The 20,754-nt window shown below is 52.4% G+C and overlaps 2 protein-coding genes across 3 annotated transcripts in view; one reads left to right on the plus strand and one right to left on the minus strand.

The window, feature by feature from the left end:
• Positions 1-109: 109 nt before the first annotated feature.
• On the minus strand, positions 110-20,216 carry COMT (catechol-O-methyltransferase). Its single transcript, XM_045815200.2, has 5 exons — positions 20,085-20,216; positions 5,786-6,074; positions 4,755-4,948; positions 4,285-4,416; positions 110-927 (listed from the first exon to the last, which is right to left on the minus strand). Exons 2-5 carry the CDS (start codon positions 6,072-6,074, stop codon positions 727-729), a joined length of 816 nt encoding a protein of 271 aa, XP_045671156.1. The 5' UTR covers positions 20,085-20,216; the 3' UTR covers positions 110-726.
• TXNRD2 (thioredoxin reductase 2) overlaps positions 20,155-20,754 on the plus strand; it is a 48,969-nt gene continuing 48,369 nt past the window's right edge. The window contains exon 1 of one of the 2 annotated variants that reach the window (XM_045815197.2): positions 20,155-20,291. In XM_045815197.2, the coding sequence (XP_045671153.2) occupies positions 20,186-20,291 (106 nt within the window). In that variant the 5' untranslated portion in view covers positions 20,155-20,185. The remainder of the gene's footprint in view (positions 20,292-20,754) is intronic. The other variant, XM_045815195.2, reaches the window with a different exon arrangement.

Consider the following 20,754-nt stretch of genomic DNA (forward strand, 5'->3'; position numbering starts at 1 on the left):
TGGCCAGTGTTAGCATCCAGTGAAGGGGAGCACTGGGTGTGGTCCCAGAGCTGAGGGCACCACAAGAAAGAAGGAGCGGGGGAGCAGTTAAAAAGAAACACTGAGTTGATCTATTTAAATATTAAAAATTTTAATTTCTCTTTTAGCATTTTTTAAACATGATACTGGTGTACAGGATTATTAATAGCTGATTTTAGTAAAGAGGTTGCATTTCATTCTTAAAAAGGAGGTGAAAGAACTCAGGAATCACAAGTGGGTGTGAGTTGTTGGGCACAGTGCCATCACTGAGGCATTGCTGCCACCTGGTGACAGCAAACCTCAAGGACAGACTGCGAGTGCACAGCCCACCAGTTTCCAAACGTTCCCACTTCCAGCGTCCACTGCATATGTCAATGCCTGAAGACCCATCCATGTGAGAAACCCTACTGATTGAAATGCTGGTGGGAGTGAGAAACACACCTTCACGGGTCCTGATTTGGTATTTACAAATACACTTTACAGATTTATTGCAGTGATTTTAAATGGTGAGCTGGCTGCACTTGGGGTAGACCAGGGGTGACAGCCCAGAGTCGCCACGTAGAGGGACCAGGGCCGGCAGGCTTTGGGCTCATAGCCCCCCAGTGTGCTACACTTGACCCCAGAACTGCAAAAGCGGGTTGGCAGGAGCACAGCCCTTGCACCCTTCATAACCAGGCTTGGCAAGGGATGCTGGAGCAGGGCGGGTAGTCAAGGCTGTGTTGGGCTCCCCGGGCCCAAGTAGACCGCCTTCTCCAAGCCATCCACGGTCTTTGCGTATTCCAGGTATGAGGTGAAGTGCGTGCACTCAAAGCGGCTGTTCCCGCGCACGTATGCCAGGAATTCCGGTGTGCCTGGGCAGATGACGTTGTCGGCCAGCAACACTGTCCCCTTCCTTAGCAGGCCACACTCCTGCGGGGGACAGATGGTGGGAAAGGGTGAGAGTGACAGGCGCCCAGCAAGCCAGTCCCAAACTGGGAGGATGGGTGCTCCTGGCTAGATGGTGGCTGCATCTACCAGCCTGTGCCTGGCCTGGAGTCAGCCCCACTCCAGCTCCTGGGGTCCCAAGGGTCTCCCCACTGCTTTCCATCTCTCTGGCAGCTGAGCACAAGTCCTGCCACCAGAAGGTGGTTCTGTGAGGGAAACTCTTTTGCTCTTCATTAGGTCCTGCGTCCCCAGCCCCTAGAACAGCGTGAGGCAGGCACACAGTAGTTGTTCAGTGATGCTAGCCGGATGAGTAAGTGGAAGAGACAGTGGAGCCAGGATTCGGGCCATAGGGCTGACTCGAGGCCGGTGAGTCCTTCAGTTACCCGCGGCCAGGAACACGTGGCTTTTCCAGGTGAGATGCCTGGTGCCCAGCGCACAGGCTACTGTGCGGTGTCACTGGAGGTCCTCACCGGCCCGACCAGGGTGACCCTGCAGGGATGGAGGCGGAGGCAGGGCAGACCTCACCACCCAGAAGCCTGCCCCTTGGGGGTTTGCTCTGGCCCATGAGACACCCCATCTCTACCAGCACCTGGGCCTGGCTCTGCAGAAGGAAGGAGCCCCTGGACCCGGCCAGGGTGGTACGCTGGGGGCAAGGCTGCCTAGATTATAGGAAACAACAGAAAGCTTGAGAGGAAATGCTTGCCTGTGGGAGACGGGCAGACCAGGGCAGTGGTCACCCCAGTTGCCTTGTCCTAGATATAACTTTGGAAGCATAGAGCTGCTTTTTCACATGATCATAAAAGTTAAAAAAAAAAATAAGCAATCCGAAACATCAAAAGCAAAATCAAAGTGACCCCAGGCATGTCTCAAATTGCCAACAGGACCACATGCAATGGAGCGTCTCTAAGTGACTTAAAAACACGGGCTTTAACTCTGCACTCCTCCAAGGATGTGGCCTAGCACAGAGTCTTACAAGTGTCTCAGTTCTCCTAGTAGCCGTGGTCACTTCCAGCCTTTGGGCTGCGGGGGAAGCCAAGGGTTCCCTGCCAGGGTGGAAAAGAGCTGTGAGGTCAGTGAAGCTAGGGACAACCCATGGGCTGGAATTTGAACAGAAAGTACCACTGTGAATCATAGAGCATTTCCTCATATAAAAAGAAAGCTCCCTAGCAGCCTTGGCTAGAAAGACCTAGAATGGAGAGCTGTCCCGGAAGACGCGCCCCTGGCCCAGGCCCCAGAAAGGCAGGTCAGCTCTCCAGCTGGAAGTGGACAAGGTAAGCAGGAGCCGCCTTCAGGCACGGCTGGCCTCAGATGGGACAGTCAGTGGCCTGAAAGTCATCAGACACTGAAAACCAATGAGTTGACCAGGAAAGAAGGAACGTAAGAAAGCAGCTTTGGGCACGTTTGGAGGGTGCTGGGGCCTACGCACCCTTGAGGAAGCTGTACGGAAGGGGGAACAAGGCAGCACCTATCCTGCCTTTCCCCAGCCATCACAGCCTCCCAACAGAGGACACAGACCCCTCAGAGAATTTGGGCTGGAAGCCTACCGCGTCTGAGCAAACCTGCTGCGTGAACCCCTGCGGGGAGGAAACAGCCGCCAGGGGACCAAGCAGCCCGTCCTGGAGGTGGTTTTAAACTGCGTCCACAGTTCCTCTTCTGCTAGCTGTGCGCTGGGCTTAGTGACTCGCTTCTAACAATGGCAAGGAGGCAGAAGGGACAGTGTATGCCTTCAGAGACACCATGGCTCCCCTGTTGCCCCTTCTGTTTCCGTGTCCCATCCCTGGCTGTAGGGAAAGCCAGCGCCACGTTGCGAGGACACCCAAGCAGCCCTGTGGGGAGCCCGGGAGACACAGCACTGAGGCGTCCTCAGAGCAGCCATCCGATTTCACATCGCCACCTGCCCCTGCCAGCCCCCCAAGCCCCAACCGAGAGAGGTACAGCTGGGCCACTGCACAGCCAAGCGAGGCTGACCCGGCAAAAGCCGAGGGCCCGCAGAGCCCAGCTGCAGGGCTAAAGAACGCGTGTTTAAAAAGCACAGCCATTCCCAATTCGTGACTTCTTTTCTTTTGAGATAATTACCAGCTTTGAACAAGCAGCACTGAGAAAACTATTAGTTTCCTAGTTACTAAACGGCAATATTTGCTACTTCTCTATAAATGCAGGCCCTGCAATTATCACATACACCAGAGCTCCTGAAATCCCTCCCTCCCAGTGCAGGCCCGGCTGGGTTGGCTGCCTGGCCTCTGCCTTCAACACCTGATTTCCAGGTTCACGCCCCCCGCCTGGGGATAGGCCTCCCCCCGGCCAGCTGTGCTCCCCAGAGGTACCTGGCTCCTGGCCCACGGGTCTCCTTGCCATCCCCCCACTGAGCACCTGTCTCAGCATTGACCAGTCCAACTTCTAGCCCCTGGCTCCACCCGCCCCCCGCACTCTCAGAGCTCAGCATCTCCGTGGGCTTGCCGGGGCTGCACCACCCTCTCTATGGCCATCCCTCCCCACCCTCCACGCACCCAACAGAGATCTCTTCTGGGGACAGATCTAACCTTGTCCTTACCTGCTTAAAACCCCCCATGTTCCCACCGGTCACGTAGCGTTCAAGGCCCTCCATGTGTGGCTCTGGCCCACTGCCCCAGGTCTGCCCATCCCCACAACCACTGGGTGCAAGGTCCTGCCCAGCCTCCCGCCATGGCTCCGGTAGCCATGCATCCCACGCTCACAGTCCCTCTGCACCGGGCAGAGTGGCCAGCCCATGGGGAAACTGAGGTGGGTACACATGGGACAGAGAACGTGGAATGACTCCATGCTGACCGCCAGGAGGGGAAGGCCGTGGTGGGACAAAACAGCCCAAGCCCCTGGGGGAGGGCCAAGTAGCCCCTAAGTGTGACCTTGACCGCCCAGGTGGGGGAAGGTAGTGATCATCGATATTAAGCTGTGTGTGTCAGCTCATTAAGGGCCCATCCAATGCCCCACGTGGGCATGAGGCAGCCTCACTGCTCCCCACTTGGGGCTGGCCAAGCAGCGGCACTGAGGGCTGGGACAGGATGGGGTGTCAGGATAGGGACACAGGGGTGGAGGGGGATGCGCAATAGGGAGCCTCAGGGGCAAACAGGCAGGAGATGCCATGGTGCTCACCCCTCCCTGCCACCCCAGCGCAGGCCACCTAGCGAGCCTGGCCAACTCCTGCCTAGAACCCCCTTCCTCCCATCTCCGTGCCACCCTCGAAGCCGCCTCTGGCCCTCCACACTCCCTGCCCAAATCACCTCTGCTGCCAGGGCCAGCCAGGGCAGCCCCTGCACCAGCAGCCGGCAAGGAGGCCCATGTGGGCCAGGCGGCTGCACAGCTCACCTCCAGGAGGAGCGTGTCCGGCAGGTACCGGTCCTTCCAGTGGTCGAGGAAGACCATGTCTACCTTGTCCACGTCATATTTTTTCTTCAGCTGGGGGATGAAGTCCTGGGATGCCCCGACCACCACGGTGACCTGGAACGGCACAGCGGGGCCCATACTGACAGACTGCCCTGCCTGGACACTGGCTCGAGTGTCATCACCAGTCTTCTTTGGGGTTCTGGAGAGATAAGTCCCCCCTCTTGGGAGCAGCCTTGGGAGTTTCCTGCTCTGTGGAACAGGGTGGCAAGAACTCCCTCACAGAGCTGCTGGGCATTCCGTGGAACCTGGCCTGGGAGGCACCACGAGGCCAGGTACAACAGGGTGAATGCGGCCTTGAACTGTGCTGGGCCACCCAGCCCCTTCCCCTCCCCCCCGCACCGGGCCCCAGGTGCCTCAGTGTCTGCAGTCTTCCCCCCGGGGCGACAACACACCCTGTCCTGCAGGCCCGCAAAGTCCAGCATCTGCTGGGTGATGGCGGCGAAGTCGGGGTTGAGCTCAATGGTGAGCAGGCGGGCCCCGGGCTCCAGCAGGCGGCCCATGCGCACGGCCGAGTAGCCGCAGTAGGCGCCCAGCTCCAGCAGCACCGACGGCCGCTGCTCCCGTACCACTGCATCCAAGATCTGGCCTGCGGGGCAGAGGAGACGGTGAGCGCAGACAGAGCAAGGCCATCTGCTCCTGGACCTGCTCCTTCCAGACTGAGCTTCGGCCCCTACCGATGCCTGCCTCCCCATCGCCCCCCATCGCACCAAACACACCCTCCCTCCAAGCTTCCAGGGTCCCTCAGGCCTCTGGGGCTCAGCACACACGGTCCCTCTTTCACATGGCTCCTGACTGACCCCAACTCGTCCTAACCCAGAGTTGCCCTCTGTGGAAGCCCTCACTCCACCGCGCCCAGGGGCTGCACTCAGGTCCTCCCTGGTCCCCTGGACTGGACACTGTCAGAGGCTCCAAGGGGACTGGACAGTGGCTAGCCTCTGTTCCCAGGGCCCACCTCCCAGGGGTGCAGCACAGCGCATGTGGGTGCCCCAGCCTGGAGTCCAGAGGTCAGGAGGCGGCCCCGGGGCCTGCAGAGTCCAAGGAGCTCTGGACACCCCCATGCCCAGCAGGGACAGCTAGGAGCCCCCCACTGCTGTCCATCACCCAGCTCCATCAGCGGGCATGCCAGTGCCAGGCCAACCAACTGATGCTGGCCGAGCCACTGTGTGGCAAGGAAGGGTCCTGGGCGGTTTATCGAATGTCCGTCCCTCCCTACGAGGACAGTGATGTGGATGTTGGGGTCTCTGCACAGCCCTTGCCCCTGGCCGGGGAGCAGCTGGGTGAGTAGCTCGGCCTCCAGGGCTCCAGGCCAGCCCCCACCCCAACAGCCAGAAACACAGTGACAACAGGCCTCCCCTTTGCAGGCTGCTGGCCGCCCCCAAGGTTCCCTTTGCCGTGCCCACTACCTGCTGGCCGGGCCGCCCACCTTTCTTGTCACCCACGTTCATAGCCCACTCCTTCTGCGAGCAGTAGGTATCGATGGCCTCGAGCACGCTCTGTGGGTCCCCGGCCACCGCGTGCTGCAGCACATGGCGCAGGATACGCTGCTCCTTGGTGTCGCCCATGACCAGGTTGTAGGCGGGCTGCAGCACCAGCTCGTTCCAGAGGATGTAGACCAGGCCCCAGCCCCAGCGGCACCGCACGCAGAGCACCACCACCAGCAGCGCCAGGCCCAATGAGAAGGCTGCCAACAGCAGGGGTGGGGCCTCCAGCATCTGACATAGGGCAGGGAGAGTGTGGGGTGAGGAGGCGGGGTGAGAAGGGGGAGGGAAGAGGGCCAGATGAAGGGCGCGGCTGACTTCCGCGCAGACCTGCCCCTCCCGGCGTACCCACCCTCTCCTCAGTTTGGGGGTGCTGCTGTTGCCCGCCCCCCTTGCCGAAGGGCCCTTCAAGAGGCTAGCCATGTGTCCCAATTGCCTGGCTCATCTCAGTGCCAGGGGAATGCAGACCTCCTGCCCCCAAACAGCTTCCCGCCCCTGGGGCTGCTCCCTCAGGTGCACAGAGCAGATGCTGTGTCTGGCCATCCTGCCTGGGGCCCCTGCTGGTCACAGCCCTCCTCCCTGGGTACTCTCCCAGACAGCCCCGGTGGAGGCGGGCACAGGGGAGGCCCCGTCCGTGTACAGCTCTCCCGGGTCCTCGCACCAGGAATAGTCTGGGAGACTCCTGTGGCCCTTTACGTGAGTTTCCAGGTAAGAACGCAGACGGTCCCCAGGCCAGGCACACAGGGCAGAGACCCACTCACCACTCCCCTCGGGGCCAGCCACACGTGGTGCATCAGCCCTGGGTGAAGGCTGGCCCTGCCGCCTGCACCACAGGTAAGGGAGACCCCTGGCTGTAGCAGACTCCCCCAGGGATGGCACCAATTCCCCCTGGCGAGCCCCCTCAGGTAGCCTGGGATCTAGTCAGACGGGGCCCTAGAGACACGGCAAGGTTGAGCCCCTCAGCCCTGGGCTCCTGGCCAGCACAGGGCAGAGTTCGCGATATTCTGAGCAGATGCTCAGATTTGAGGCCAGACACCTTATAAAATGGGAAAGGACAAAATAAAGAGGAACATGGGAAGCTTCTGTCGGGGCTGATGGTCACTCACAAGGAAGGGCCACGGAAGCCCAGCAACCACAAAGGACCTTGCTCATCCGGGAGAGCAGGCAGGCCGAGAGCCTGGGTGGGAAGAGCACTTGAGGGCCGCTGAGGGCTCTCAACCCCACCACGCTGGACCATGAGGAGACGGCGAGGGTTTGGGGAGCAGGGCAGAGGAAGCGGAAACCGAGGCTCTGCCCCAGGTGAGTGTGAACACCCAGATTCTGGTGTTTTAGGCCATGTGGCCTATTTACACGGAACACTTTGTCAACGGGTCAGAGTACGCACACACAATGGACCCCAATCCTTGGCTCCCACTTGCTTTTCTGCTCCAGGGCCCACCCTGACCTTCAGAGCCACTCTCCCAGCCGGCTCCTGCCCTCCGTGCTGAAGGATGATGGGTCTGTGCACTCCTTCTCTGAGCTCAGCAGCAAAGCAGAGAAATTTTGTGCAGGATTCTTTTGCCTTTAGATATCACCGACAGAAACTACAACCTGAAAATGACCAGGGTCCAGACATCTGGGCCGCTTCCTCAAGGCCAGCCTTGCCCACTGAGGCAGCGCTTCACCCTTCTGTCCTCCGAGAGCTGAAAGCCCCAAAGAGGTAGTGAGATGTCAGCCTGGGACACCAGGGACACAGATGACAGCAGAAGGCCTGAAGGCCTGAGCAGGTGTGGCAGATCTTGGCTCGAGTGTGGTGCCCCAGCCCGGGGTGCACCCTGGGCCCCACCATGCCAGAAAGAGTGTAAATCAGGTGTCCTGTCTGCCGTGGCTCCAGGGCCCACACTGGGCAAGGGCCCCCGAGAGGCAGCGGGCACCCCGACCCAGGAGGTCGGTGAAGGGAAAACATGGGGGGAGGGTACAGTGGATAAGGGCAGAGTATCTCTCTTCTAGGGGACAGGTGACAGGGAACAGTGAGGGGAGACTCCTGCAGCCTGAAGGAGCTGGAACTTTCTACTGCTTCGGATTTCCTAACCACACGCCTATGTCGCTTTGTCAATACTATTATTCCCTGTAGTAGTGTTTGGGTGATGATGGAGTGGGCCACTCTGTTTTATTCTCCACATTTAAAAAAATATCCAGTAAATGTTGGAAATAAATATCAAAAGTACGAAGTAATATTCTACTTAGGTAACCAATTGCTTGCTGGACCCTGGAGTCATAAACTATAAATTTCAATCTCCGTAATACTTGGATTGTGTTGAAAATCTGGCTTGTAAATTTCTCATCTCTAGGTCTGTCTGTTTGCACAGCGCTATGTGCCTCAGGGCCGACAGGAGGGCACAGGGCGGGGCCAGACCTGGGCGGGGCCAGACCTGGGCGGGGCTTTGCTTTGGCTCTGAGTCCTGGTAACCTAAAGACATGCAAACAGAAAGGGCAATGCTGGGACTTTAAACCCCTCTGGGGGGAGGGGGATCATCAGGAGGATAAAGGAAACTCAACCCCTGGCCAGGAGGCCAGAGCACGGAAGCCAAGTGGTACTCTCTGATCCTCTCTGTTTTGTATGTGTTCACAACGAGCCATAAGGGAAAGTTTTTAAGTGGCTCGCCGAGCACAGTTTCAAACATGGTTTCTTGACCACATCGAGGGTTGGAGGCAAAGCTTCGGTGCAGGATCCTGGGTCTCCTATCTCTCGTGGCTGTTGACCTCAGGGCAGTGGTGGCAGTGGTGGGAGAAGCTGCTCACGGACTTCAGGGTTTGGCTGAAGAGGCTAGGCCCTTATAAGGCTTCCACAGATGATACACTTAGTATCATGAGAGCATGAAAGAAATAAAGGGAGACACAAATTAATGGAAAGACATTCTATGTTCATGGACTGGAAGATTTGATATTGTTAAGATGTCAACATGAAAGTCATCTACAGATAAATGCAATCCCTATCAAAATTCCAATGCCATTTTTTGTAGGAATAGAAAAATCCTCCTAAAGGTCATTTGGAATCCGAATAGCCAAAACGACCTGGAGAAAGAACAAAGTTGTCCTGATTTCACAACTCACTACAAAGCGACAGTAATTAAAACAGTGTGGTGCTAGCACAAGGTAAACATACAGACCAACAGAACAGAACTGAGAGGCCAGCAAAAACTCTCATGGCTATGACCAAATGATTTTTTTTTTAAAGATTTTATTTATTTATTTGACACGGAGAGAGAGACAGCCAGCAAGAGAGGGAACACAAGCCGGGGGAGTGGGAGAGGAAGAAGCAGGCTCCCAGCAGAGGAGCCCGATGTGGGGCTCGATCCCAGGACTCCGGGATCACGCCCTGAGCCGAAAGCAGATGCTTAATGACTGAGCCACCCAGGCGCCCCTATGACTGAGCCACCCAGGCGCCCCTATGACCAAATGATTTTTTAACAAGAGGACCACTCAGTGGGAAAGCACAGTCTCTCTAATAAATGGCTTTGGGACAAACAGATTTCCATGTGCAAAAGAATAAAGTTGGACTCTTAACACATCACATAGAAAAATTAACTCAAAATGGATCAAAGCCTTGACTTTCAGAGCTAAAACTATAAAACTCTTACGAGAAAACATAGGAGTAAATCTTTATGACCCTGAATTTGGCAATGGATTCTTAGCTATGACACCAAAAGCACAGGCAACAAAAGAAAAATAAATTGAATTTCATTAAAATTAAAAGCATCAAAGGACATTATCAAAAGAACCAAAGGACAACCCACAGAATGGGGGAAAATATTTGCAAATCGTACATCTGATGAGGGTTTAATATTTTGAATATATAGGGGCGCCTCCTGGCTCAGTCAGTTAAGCATCCGACTCTTGGTTTCGGCTCAGGTCATGATCTCGGGGTCGTGGGATCGAGCCCCATGTGGGGCTCTGTGCTCAGCGGGGAGTCTGCTTGGAATTCTCTCTCTCCCTCTCCCCCTGTTCATGCCACACTCTCTCTCTCTAAAAAAAAAGGGGGGGAAGGGTCTTGAATATATAAAATATTCCTACTTTGCAAAAACAAAAAGACAACCCAATTAGAAAATGGGCAAAGGACTTTTGCCCAAAGATCTACAAATGACCAATAAGCATATGGAAAGATAGATGCCCAATGTCGTTAGTTACTATGGAGATGCACACTGAAACCACCCGAGATACCACTTTACACCCATTAGGGCGGCTATTTTCCCAAAAAAGTTTGTAAATGTTAAATAACCAATGTTGATGAGGATGTGGGAAAACCGGAACCCTCTTGTGCTGCTGACAGCAATGCGAAATGGTGCAGCTGCTGTGGAAAACAGTTTGGTGGTTTCTCAAAAAGCTAAATATAGAACTATCATATGACCAGCAATTCCACTCCTGGGTGCATACTCAAAAGAACTGGAAGCAGGGACTTGAACTGAAACCGGTGCACCCATGTTCATAGCAGCATTATTCACGACAGCCCATCTATCAGCAGATGAATGGATGTGGTGCGTCCATTCAGTGAATCGTACCTCGTCACTAACATGAATGAAGCAACGATTCATGCTACCACACGGATGAACCGTGGAAGACATTGTGGTACATAAAAAAAAAAGCACAAAAGGATAGATACTATGTGATTCCACTTACATGAAATATGTAGAGTAGACAAATCCGTGGAGAAAGAAAGTAGTGGGGGGGTTGGGGAATTACTGCTGAATGGGTACGGTGTTTGTTTGGGGATGATGAGAAAGTTCTGGAAATAGTGACAATGGTTACACAACACTGTGAATGTACTTAATACCACTGAATTGTACACCTGTAACACTGAAATGGTTAAAATGACAAATTTTAACCTATGTATTTTTTTTTAAGATTTTATTTTTAAGGAATCTGTATACCCAACGTGGGGCTCGAACTCCCAACCCCGAGATGAAGAGTTACATGCTCCATCGACTGAGCCAGCCAGGTGCCCCAACTTAAGTGTGTTTTACTATAGTAAAAAGAACACAGTGGGAAACAAACAGAACAGGCAACCCCGTTTCCGGCCCTCCCTGTTCCACAAAAGGAAAAGGGACAGGCCATTCCCCATAAGGAAGCAGGATCCAGAAAATCAGCTGCCACTCCCATCTCCCTGGGGGACCCATGGTACTCAGGAGTCTCTCGCCCTAACCCTGCTGATTGGCCCTGGGGGGCAGCGGGGCAGGGGGTGCAGCACGGGCATCTGCGAGGGACGCCTGCCTTCCACACTCATGGTCCTTCTCAGAGGCAGGGGTCTTCCTGTCTCAGCAGAGTCTGCCCGCCCCGTGTGCTTCCTTCCAACAGGTCTACGGTGTATTGCCAGCATCCAGCTCTTCATAGACCTCTCTTCCCACACGGCAAAAAAAGCACCCAGCCCCAAACCCTCCTTCAGTATTCCCCTTGCATCCACGAAACCATAACCTCCACCAACTCTGATTATCATTTATTGACCTCCAGACCCAAAGGGGGCAATCAAGATGCTTGGCAGCTGGGTCAAGACCACCAGCCACCCTTGAACCAAGGTGGGGACAGGTGGATGGGCCCCTGACACCCAGAGCCATTGGTCCCGGGACCTTCAGTTCCATGACCCTTTGTGACAAAAGTACTTCCCCACATCCAGCCTGACACACAGTACACTTTCACCGAGGCCTGGGCCCCCAACACATGCGTGTGGCGGGGGGCTCCACTCCCCACTGGGTCTGCCCCTTCCCTGCCCACTCAGCTCTTAAGCTCCAGCCCTGTGGGATGGCCAGCTCAGCAGTGCTTCTGTCTCTCTCTGCCTCGTAGCCAGTTGGTCTATCCCTTTTGTCAGCTGGTCAGGATTCTTTTACGCATTTAACATATCCTAGATGACACTCTTTTTCCTCTAAAGGAAATGAAAATGTTTTTCATAAATACATTGCAAGCAACTGTCAGCGGATAAGTTACTGAGACTCCCAGAATTCTGTGAGAAGATGAATCCATTGTATGACAGTGTTCCTAGGCTCACTTAAAGAACCCGTAAAAGTTCACTAGAACTTTTGGTCCCTTCGTGAGGATCTGAATCTGTTGTTATGCCCACATTGCCATCACCTCCTTCTGAAGAGCAGGTCTCTGCCCACACTCGTTCTGGAAATTAGGGAGGGCCAGGATGGTGCTTGTGCCTGAGGTTTGGGGAGCAACAGAAGAAAGTCCAGGCCAGAGGGAACTCAGGCCACCTCCCTGGCCAGGAGCTGCAGGGCCGAGCATCCTGGCTCCTCCAGTCACATCTGACCCTGTCCTGGTCCCTGTTTCTTGGAGGACACCTACCATAGCCCCAACCCCCCTTCTGGTCGACGGGCTCATGCACTAGAAGCAGGGCCAGTTGTCTTGGCTCTACATGGAGGGCAGGCCTCAGAGTACACAGAACATTCTGGGGGCAAAAACCGGCAGGCTGGCCAGGATCCTTGTGGGGAGGACAGAAAGAATGGGGGTGGAGTGGGCCAGGAGATGCCTGCCAGGGTCAGCGTCCAGGGAGGGACGGCTGGCCACCTGCCCCACAGGCCCGCCGAACAGGACAAAGCCCAAGAGCCCGCTCTGCCTGGGGACTGGGGCAGTTGTGGCAGCTCGTGGGCACTACCAGCACAGCGCCAGCAGCTGTGCTTCCAGCCCTGCCCCTGTGTGCGAACCGAACGCGGACTCCCGATTTTATTCCTCCAAGGCTGGATGGCAGCCTTTGCTCGTCTCTGGTCTGCCGCTCACTGCCATCTGGTGGAGGCTCACTGTCATCTGGTGGTGATTCTGACTCCCGATCCAGTGCTCCCAACAAACGTCCTCAACAGCAGTGAGGGCAGGTTTTGATTCCGTGATTGTGAATATACTCTCAGAGGCTGGGTGAGAGGCCAGGCTTCCGAACGCTAGCTCCTGGGCTGGGAGTGCTTCCTGGCTTCTGGGGAGGCCTTTCTGTCTCTCTGGTTGAGGCCACTCCTCCCACGGAGCTTCTCAGTTGACTGAAACCCCCTTCTCGCACCCCTGCTGACAACATGCCACCGTGGTGCTAATTCTGTCCAGCTGCTGGCATGACTTCACTAAGGATAATCTGGAACTTCAATGGCGTTCGTGGGAAACTGCAGATCTCACCCAAAGTGGCTCCTCAGACCTTTCCTTTCCATCCCCCCCCCTCCTCCTTCCTCCCTGACCACCTTTGTTCTCCCTCCAGCTCCCTTGCATCCTCTGATGTGACCCCTGCAAGCCCCTGGCCCCTCCTTCCCATCCACCCTGCCAGACCTTCCCCTTCCCTCTAGCCCCTCAGCTCCCACAGTCACTGGGACATAGACCCCCCCCCCGTCCCATTGGGGGCTCTCAAAGGACTCAGGGACCCCCAAAAGCCTGAGGTTGAAAAAGAAAAAAAGCCAACTGGAAACAGACATTTAGTCCACGGCCTCCATAAGATTATATATCAGGGCAAAAAAATCCTAAAGGCCTCCTTCATGAACGCCGGTGAAAAGCTTTAGCCCTCATATGAACAGGTAACGAACCTGCGGCATCTGCTAGAGACACAACTCTGATAAAAATATAAAATGAAACAAAGACAAGGTCCGACTCTTATATAAACTAGTGAGTTTTAAATAATTGTATTTATGCCTGATGCATGGCTAAAAGTTTTAAAGGAAAACCGTTCAGATCTCCAGTTGCATCTGTGTTTATGTACGTACGTGTGCGTATGCGCGTGCGTATGCGCGTGCGCGTGTGGGTGGTATTTCTCTACCTCTAGATGGTATTACCAAATTAATTATAAAATCCCTTAAATTAGTTCTATCTTTATCTAATTGGCTTAGAGAAAAATAAGCACTGAAATAAATTAAATCTTCCCCAAACTTCCAGAAATATTAAGAACGAACCCAACTGTTTTTCAAGTTTACATAATTTGGGTAATCTTTGGTAAATAAGACGAGCTTAATATTGATTTAGTGAAACAGGTATATCCTCCGTGTTGTCAAAGTTGAATAGAATACAAACACACATTTTTATTCTACTTTGGCTTACCAGTCAAATAACTATATCTACTCAGTGTTTAAGATTGCACATATGATAAATCTGATTTTCATCAAACCGAGTACCTGTTCTTTTTTTAAAGATTTATTTATTTATTTATTTGAGAGAGAGCGAGCGAGCAAGCGCAGTGATGAGGAGAGGCAGAGAGAGAGAGGGAGAGGGAGAGAGAGAACCTCAAGCAGAGCTAGGAGCCCAATGTAGGGCTGATCCTATGACCCCGAGATCATGACCTGAGCTGAAATCAAGAGCTGGTCTCCCAACCAAGCCACCGAGGCGCCCCTCAACAATCACTGTGCTTTATAATATATCTGCCTCCAAGCGCCTGGCTGGTTCAGTCAGCAGAGCATGTGACCCTTCATCTTGGGGTCATGAGTTCAAGCCCCATGTTGGGGGTAGGAATTACCTAAAATATACATGTATATACATATCTGTTTCTAAAAACTGTCTCCAAAATCTTTCTGGTAATTTGTGACCGAAGAGTTATGCCAAGTTAGGGGCGCCTGGGTGGCACAGCGGTTAAGCTTCTGCCTTCGGCTCAGGCCGTGATCCCGGCGTTCTGGGATCGAGCCCCACATCAGGCTCCTCTGCTATGAGCCTGCTTCTTCCTCTCCCACTCCCCCTGCTTGTGTTCCCTCTCTCGCGGGCTGTCTCTATCTCTGTCAGATAAATAAATAAAATCTCTTAAAAAAAAAAAAAGAGTTATGCCAAGTTAAGTAATAGATATTCATTGAATACGTAAGTAATTTCTACATAAGATAAAGTGCTGAAACATTCATTATTAATTATAGTTTAGGTTTTGGGGCGCCTGGGTGACTCGGTTGCTTAAGGGTCTGCCTTCGGCTCAGGTCGTGATCCTGAGGTCCTGGGACCAAGTTCCCCCCACCACCCAATTCGGTTCCCTGCTCAGCAGGGAGCTTGCTTCTCCCTCTTCCTCTGCCCTTCCCCCAGCTTGGCTAGTGCTGTCTCTCGCTCTCTATTTCAAACAAATAAATAAAATCTTAAAAAAATATATTTGTACTATTCAAAGTATATACTTCTATAGATTAGGACATGGCATAGTCATAAAATTTGCTAATCTGTTACAGAATACTGGTGTATGACTGATGATTCACAGTTACCTACTTCCTAGTTTTTTCTGTAAAATAAAGGTTGCAAATGGCTAAAAGTTATAATCGGTATATGAAAATAAAACAACTACTACAAACAATAAGAGTGAAGGGAAACAGCTTTGTCTACAAAGAATTTGAGGAGAATAGCATGGGTTTCACATGAAAAGTATGCAAAGAATGTAGGATTTGTTTTTGTTAAGGAAAGGAGAGTAGTTTTATCCTAGAGTTACATTTTCAAAAAGGGAAAGTATAGGACAAGAACCTGAATGGATATAGGAAGGTGTAGGTCAAAGCTGGCTAAGATTAGATGGATTTATATATAAAGTTTTTGAAATGAGCTTTACTATATCAATAACATACTAATGTAAAACTAGAGTTTGGTTTCCTCTCTGCCAAAGCAACAAAATTACTTGGATTACTGGTCTGCTTTTAACAAGAGATTATGCAAGGTTTTCCTTTACCCTTTGAGTAATCTTTACCAACCTCCCTTTTGTGGAAACAAAGATTCTCTCCTACCAAAATAATTTCCTGTGTTTCATGTTGTCATTACCATGTCCTTGATTACATAAGAGAATCTAGTCTTCTCACTGTCAAAAGAGCCAAGTTGCTTTTTTTTTTTTAAACAATCATGTTATCTCCTATATTCACTTATGAATTCTTTTATTGTCATTTATGTTAGGTCAATAACCAAAAAATTGTTTCACAGTGAACTGGGATCCTATTTAGCCAAGCAGTCACACCTTTTGACATTTTTGACAACTCTGCCTTCCTCAAATCAAATCCTAAATGAAGTTATTTTCTTGATTTCAAACTGGCTTTGGGATTTCCCAGAGGGCCTCTGGAAGATCTCAAAGGGTTTGTTCTTTCACCTCGTAAAAGAGACGAGTTAAACTAACTAGTTTAAATTGACATGTTGGATTTCATGAAAGTCACTGTCAAATTAAGACATGCTGCTTAACCTTCCAAAATTATATTTGTGAGTAGATGTTATTAATATCAGGATGCCAGAATTTACATGAAGTTCCTATAAATTCGTCAGTACCCTCACGGACCGTGAAATATTCTGGTATAATGTTACCAGTCATCATTCCGGCTAATACTTTAAATGGTGTGTATGTTACAGAAACAACTAAGTTTCCTTGTCAATTGTGTTATTTTTATAAGGGACTCCCACCAAATCTTTAACCCCCGGGCATTTTAAGTCTTTGTCACCCACAGAGAGTTTTTGTTTTGCTCTGATTCTTCTCCAAAAGCATTTGCAATCAGCTACAGGCCAGAGTGCTTTGTCTTCAACAGAAAGAGACTGTCTCCAAGATCCACGGAAAGGACTATGACAGGTACCCTGGAGTACAGACTTCTGATGGCCTTGCTTCAATAACTCTGAGACCATCCCATGGGACTGAGTAAGGTGCTTCAGAACTCTAGTGGAGAAACCAACAGGCTTGTGAAACTAGACAAGAATTAACTAAATGGAACTGGATGAACGGATAAAAGATGACTGTAATTTTATATGGCTTCTGTCTGGAATATTCTTAGCTCATTAGTGTTTTATTTTCTGCATATAAAAAAACACCCTTTCTTTTTTCTCTTAAACTATCTATGAGTCATCCCACTCTAGCAAGTTATACTTTTGTAAACAAAATTGAAGGATTTAGCTTCTTCTCCCTGCTTGATTCCTCCAAAAACTGGAAACTATTGTTGAGTATTCATATTTTCATGGCAATATAGTTATTTGCATAGGTTCAGTAAGAATCTGCCGTCTTTGCAATGGGACGTAATTTTAAAACGGTTATATAACCAAGGAATGTCATATTTGAAAATGATGCATGGTATCAGACATGACCAGAAGGTTTTGAAGAACTACAGTCAACTTTACAAGGAGCAATGCTTACAAAGCCCTCTTGAAAAAACCAGCCTGGTACATGGCTTACAGAGGTTGCCAGCCTCATAGGTGAGTAAGGAAGGTCACTTCCTGGCAGACCCAGCAACCCTAAGCTATTTAGGGGACCTTGAGAAGAGAGGAATTCACCCAAATCTATAGGTGAAGTCTGATGGCAAGTTCTTGCTTTGGCTTCCTAGCCTTGAAAGGCTTTTAAAATTCCAATCTGAGATCCGCATAAAAAGTTAGACGAAGCAGGGGTGACTGGGTGGCTCAGTCGTTAAGCGTCTGCCTTCGGCTCTGGGCGTGATCCCAGAGTCCTGGGATCGAGCCCCGCATCGGGCTCCTCCGCTGGGAGCCTGCTTCTTCCTCTCCCATTCCCCCTGCTTGTGTTCCCTCTCTCGCTGGCTGTCTCTCTCTCTCTGTCAAATAAATAAATAAAATCTTAAAAAAAAAAAAGTTAGACAAAGCAAACTTAACAAGGCCTATGTGGTCAACTGGCATTTTTGTGCACTTATGTAAATAATCAGGCCAAATTTAATGAGACCAGAATTATTTTGTAAACAAGAATAATCTTCCTTTGACTATCTTTAAAAAAAAAAAGATTTATTTATTTATTTATTTGAGAGAGAGAGTGTGCGAGTGTGCAGGAGTGGGGCTTGGGGGTAGAGGAAGAGGTGGGGGGGGAGAGAGAGAGAGAGAGAGAGAGAGAAGCAGACTCCCCACTGAGCATGGAGCCCGATGCTGGGCTGGATCCCACAACCCGGAGATCACGACCTGGGACGAAATCAGGAGTCGGACGCTTAACTGAGCCACCCAGGCGCCCCTTCCTTTGATTATCTTTGATCAAAAAGGGAGGTGGCTCTAGAGGGAAATGTTATGTCTCAATGGGGAAAAATAATACACCCTTGTGGGTTATCAGATTCTAATCCTGTTTATTGTGTTCGAGGTTTTACTACACTGCCTGTGACTGGGACTGCCATCCTGCCATCTTACAGATTTTGTCAGCCCTTACCAAACCCTCAGTTCTTCTAGTTTCCTTCTGGGTACAACGCTTCAAACTGATGTTTCCAAATCTTCCTCCTTCCCCCCTGACTTGGCATCACTAAGAACTAAAACCTGACTACCCAGGCCCTTCCTGGGACTCCGGTTATCTTGTTGCTGCCCCTTTTCCTCCAGGACCTGAAAAAGCCCCTCAAGCTGAAGCAGGCAGACAACTTGATATACCCTTCAAAGAACTCATTCACCACAAGAAACCGTGTGTGCGCGCCTTCATTCCTGGAGCTGCAGCTGAATGGGCCACTCCCCGTCCACGGGGACTCCCACGTCTTCCATGTTGTGCTCTGGGAAATAACCTTGACTGTGACACTGATGTCCATACTACCACCACAAACACTCAAACTACAAACTGGGAAATCCACTGGGTTGGTCCTCACCCCATAAGGTAGAGATGTTTACACGTCAATGTCAAAACTCGTCCAAACTAGCCACTGGTAGGGATCAAAAACCAGGTTTAGGTTCAGCTCTGACCATTAACCTTTGCTTTTCTTTCTGTTTCCATAGCAATGACCCTCATTAAATGCCTGATCACTGGAATCATCCAGCAAATACCCTCTACTACCAAGTCCCAATAGTTGGTTCAAGAAAAGGCGATCCAGTGGAAAACAGGCTTGTATTATTCAGCAGACAGAAGTCTCTTCTTTCCCTCAGCAAGAGGGGGACCTGCCAACGACTCTCTCCTTGACCAAACTCCATCCAGGCTCCTCTGAGCCTTCAGAATTCTCAGTTAGTTCTAAATAAACTTGAACAAACACTAAATAGTGTCTAACAGCTCAAGGCTGCAACCTTAGGATGACCTTAGCCCCCTTAAGGTGCAGGACAGACAAAACTCAAGGGTTCCAAAAGAAATGACGGTTTCGGCCAACACCTGAGGATAGGGCTCCATCTCCCAGCCTCCACAGAAGCAGGGAAGCCGAACTTCAATAAGCATCACTTAAGTGATGTCCAGATGGGTGTCACAGGGACAAAGAGGCTCTTGCCACTTTTGTAATTTCTCACTTCCCTGACTCACTCAAGTCCTCTCATTCCTATCCCCCCACACACTCACTCTCCCTTTAAAAGTGCCTCTGAACAAACCCGAATGGAGCTCAGCTCTTCCCCTGCTGTCAGTAGTTACGGAATAAAATCTGTCCTACTGCTGTAACTAGCATCCAGCTGTGTTCATCCATGGCAACCCTCTCCTCACCAGGCCCTGCACTACTCCACAGAGGGCTTCTGGGAGCTGGGAGGCAGCAGGCAGTCAGGGAACTTCAGTCCCAGTCAACAAGTCAAGAAAAGTCCCTAACTCATAAGCTGAAAGGCCGGTATGTCAGGTCCGCTCTGGGGTGACTTCCTCTTTCTCAACATTCTCCCGTGGAGATGAGGCCACACTACCCAGACCCAGTCCTGTGGGGTGCTGGGCTCTGGTCACTTCCTTTTTGGTGCAGCAGCCATGCCCTGAAAGGAAAAGCCTGAAGGTACCCCACGTTTTCCAGGGGAAAACTTGTGGGAAAGATCACCGAACCCCTCAGGGCCTGGGCGCCCACAATTCTCCCATTCCCAAGGGTCTGATCCCTGCTCAAAGACCAAGTGTGACCCTCCCTTGGTGAGTCAGGCCCTGACTCCCAAAGCCCATCAAATCAAAGCCCTCCCCAGGAGGCAGCGCCCACCTTAGGGTATAGATCCCCACAGGAGGCCGGATCCCCTATCCTTATCTGGAACCCTAACCCCAAGTCGGAGCTTCACGCTCCAACACAGATCTCCCACTCCCTCAACCCAGTCTGGTATCCCAGCGCCTTCTTTCCTGTCCAGAGACTCCCACCCAAGGTCAGATTCTTTCACGCGGGTTCTAATTTCCCACCCCACATCCGGAGCTCCTCACCCTAGGACAGATCCCCAGATACCCCACCCCGGATCAGATGCACCCCAGGTCCGAAGACCCCCCCACCCCGGATCAGATGCACCCCAGGTCCGGAGACCCCCCACCCCGGATCAGATGCACCCCAGGTCCGGAGACCCCCCCCCCCACCCCGGATCAGATGCACCCCAGGTCCGGAGACCCCCCACCCCGGATCAGATGCACCCCAGGTCCGGAGACCCCCCCACCCCGGATCAGATGTACCCCAGGTCCGGAGACCCCCACCCAGGCCGGCTCCCCGCGGCCTCCTGCACTCTCACCTCGCCCTCGGCGGCGGCGTCCTTGGTCTGGAGGACCCGCCCAGGGCCAGCGCAGGCAGCGCGACGGACAGCCCCGGGCGCCTTAGAGGCCCCGCGCTGCAATGGCTGCGATGGCGGCTGCGCTGAGGCGATCCGGCGGGCGCTTCCGGTGGCGGACTCGGGCGGCGGCGGCGGGCGGGATGCGGGGCGCGGCGCGGAGCGCAGCAGGTAGCCCGGGGCGGGGAGGGGTCTCTGCGCGGGGTGGGGGGTACCCGCCAGGGTAGTCCACGTGGGGCTGTCCCCGCGAGCAGCCCTTGGCTGAGACAGCGGTCTGCCGGCTTCCACCCACCGCTAGCCCCCTTTCCAGATGGGGAAACAGCTGCGGGACCCCGCCGGAGGTTCTGCTGGGTAACATGATCTGCGCTCGCTGTCCCAGCCCCCAGCCCAATTATTAACTACAGTCCTGATGATGGTGGTGGTGGCTCACCTCCTGAGGTTACCTGCAGACCGCACTAGTCAGACCTGGCCACACACAGCAGGTGCTCAGTACATGCACTGCATGGAATCTCTGAGGGGACGCTTGCAAACTGAGGGGCAGCAAGCGCTCAGTGTTTGCAGTGCTTCGCAGGTGCCCTGGGGCAGGGGCAGTACCTGGCTTGTCCTCCTGGAGCCACTAAGGCTCACCAAATCA

The sequence above is a fragment of the Ursus americanus genome, chromosome 30 (genome assembly GCF_024610735.1).
Source record: "Ursus americanus isolate L20-20 chromosome 30, mUrsAme1.1.p, whole genome shotgun sequence".
Taxonomy (NCBI): Eukaryota; Metazoa; Chordata; class Mammalia; order Carnivora; family Ursidae; genus Ursus; species Ursus americanus.

Excerpts from the sequence above, each read along its gene's own strand:
- COMT (XM_045815200.2), bottom strand. The coding sequence starts at position 6,074 with ATGCTGGAGGCCCCACCCCTGCTGTTGGCAGCCTTCTCATTGGGCCTG. Across the intron at positions 4,949-5,785 it reads GAACGTGGGTGACAAGAAAG|GCCAGATCTTGGATGCAGTG; the intron begins GTGGGCGGCCCG and ends TCTGCCCCGCAG. Across the intron at positions 928-4,284 it reads CGGACACGCTCCTCCTGGAG|GAGTGTGGCCTGCTAAGGAA; the intron begins GTGAGCTGTGCA and ends TGTCCCCCGCAG.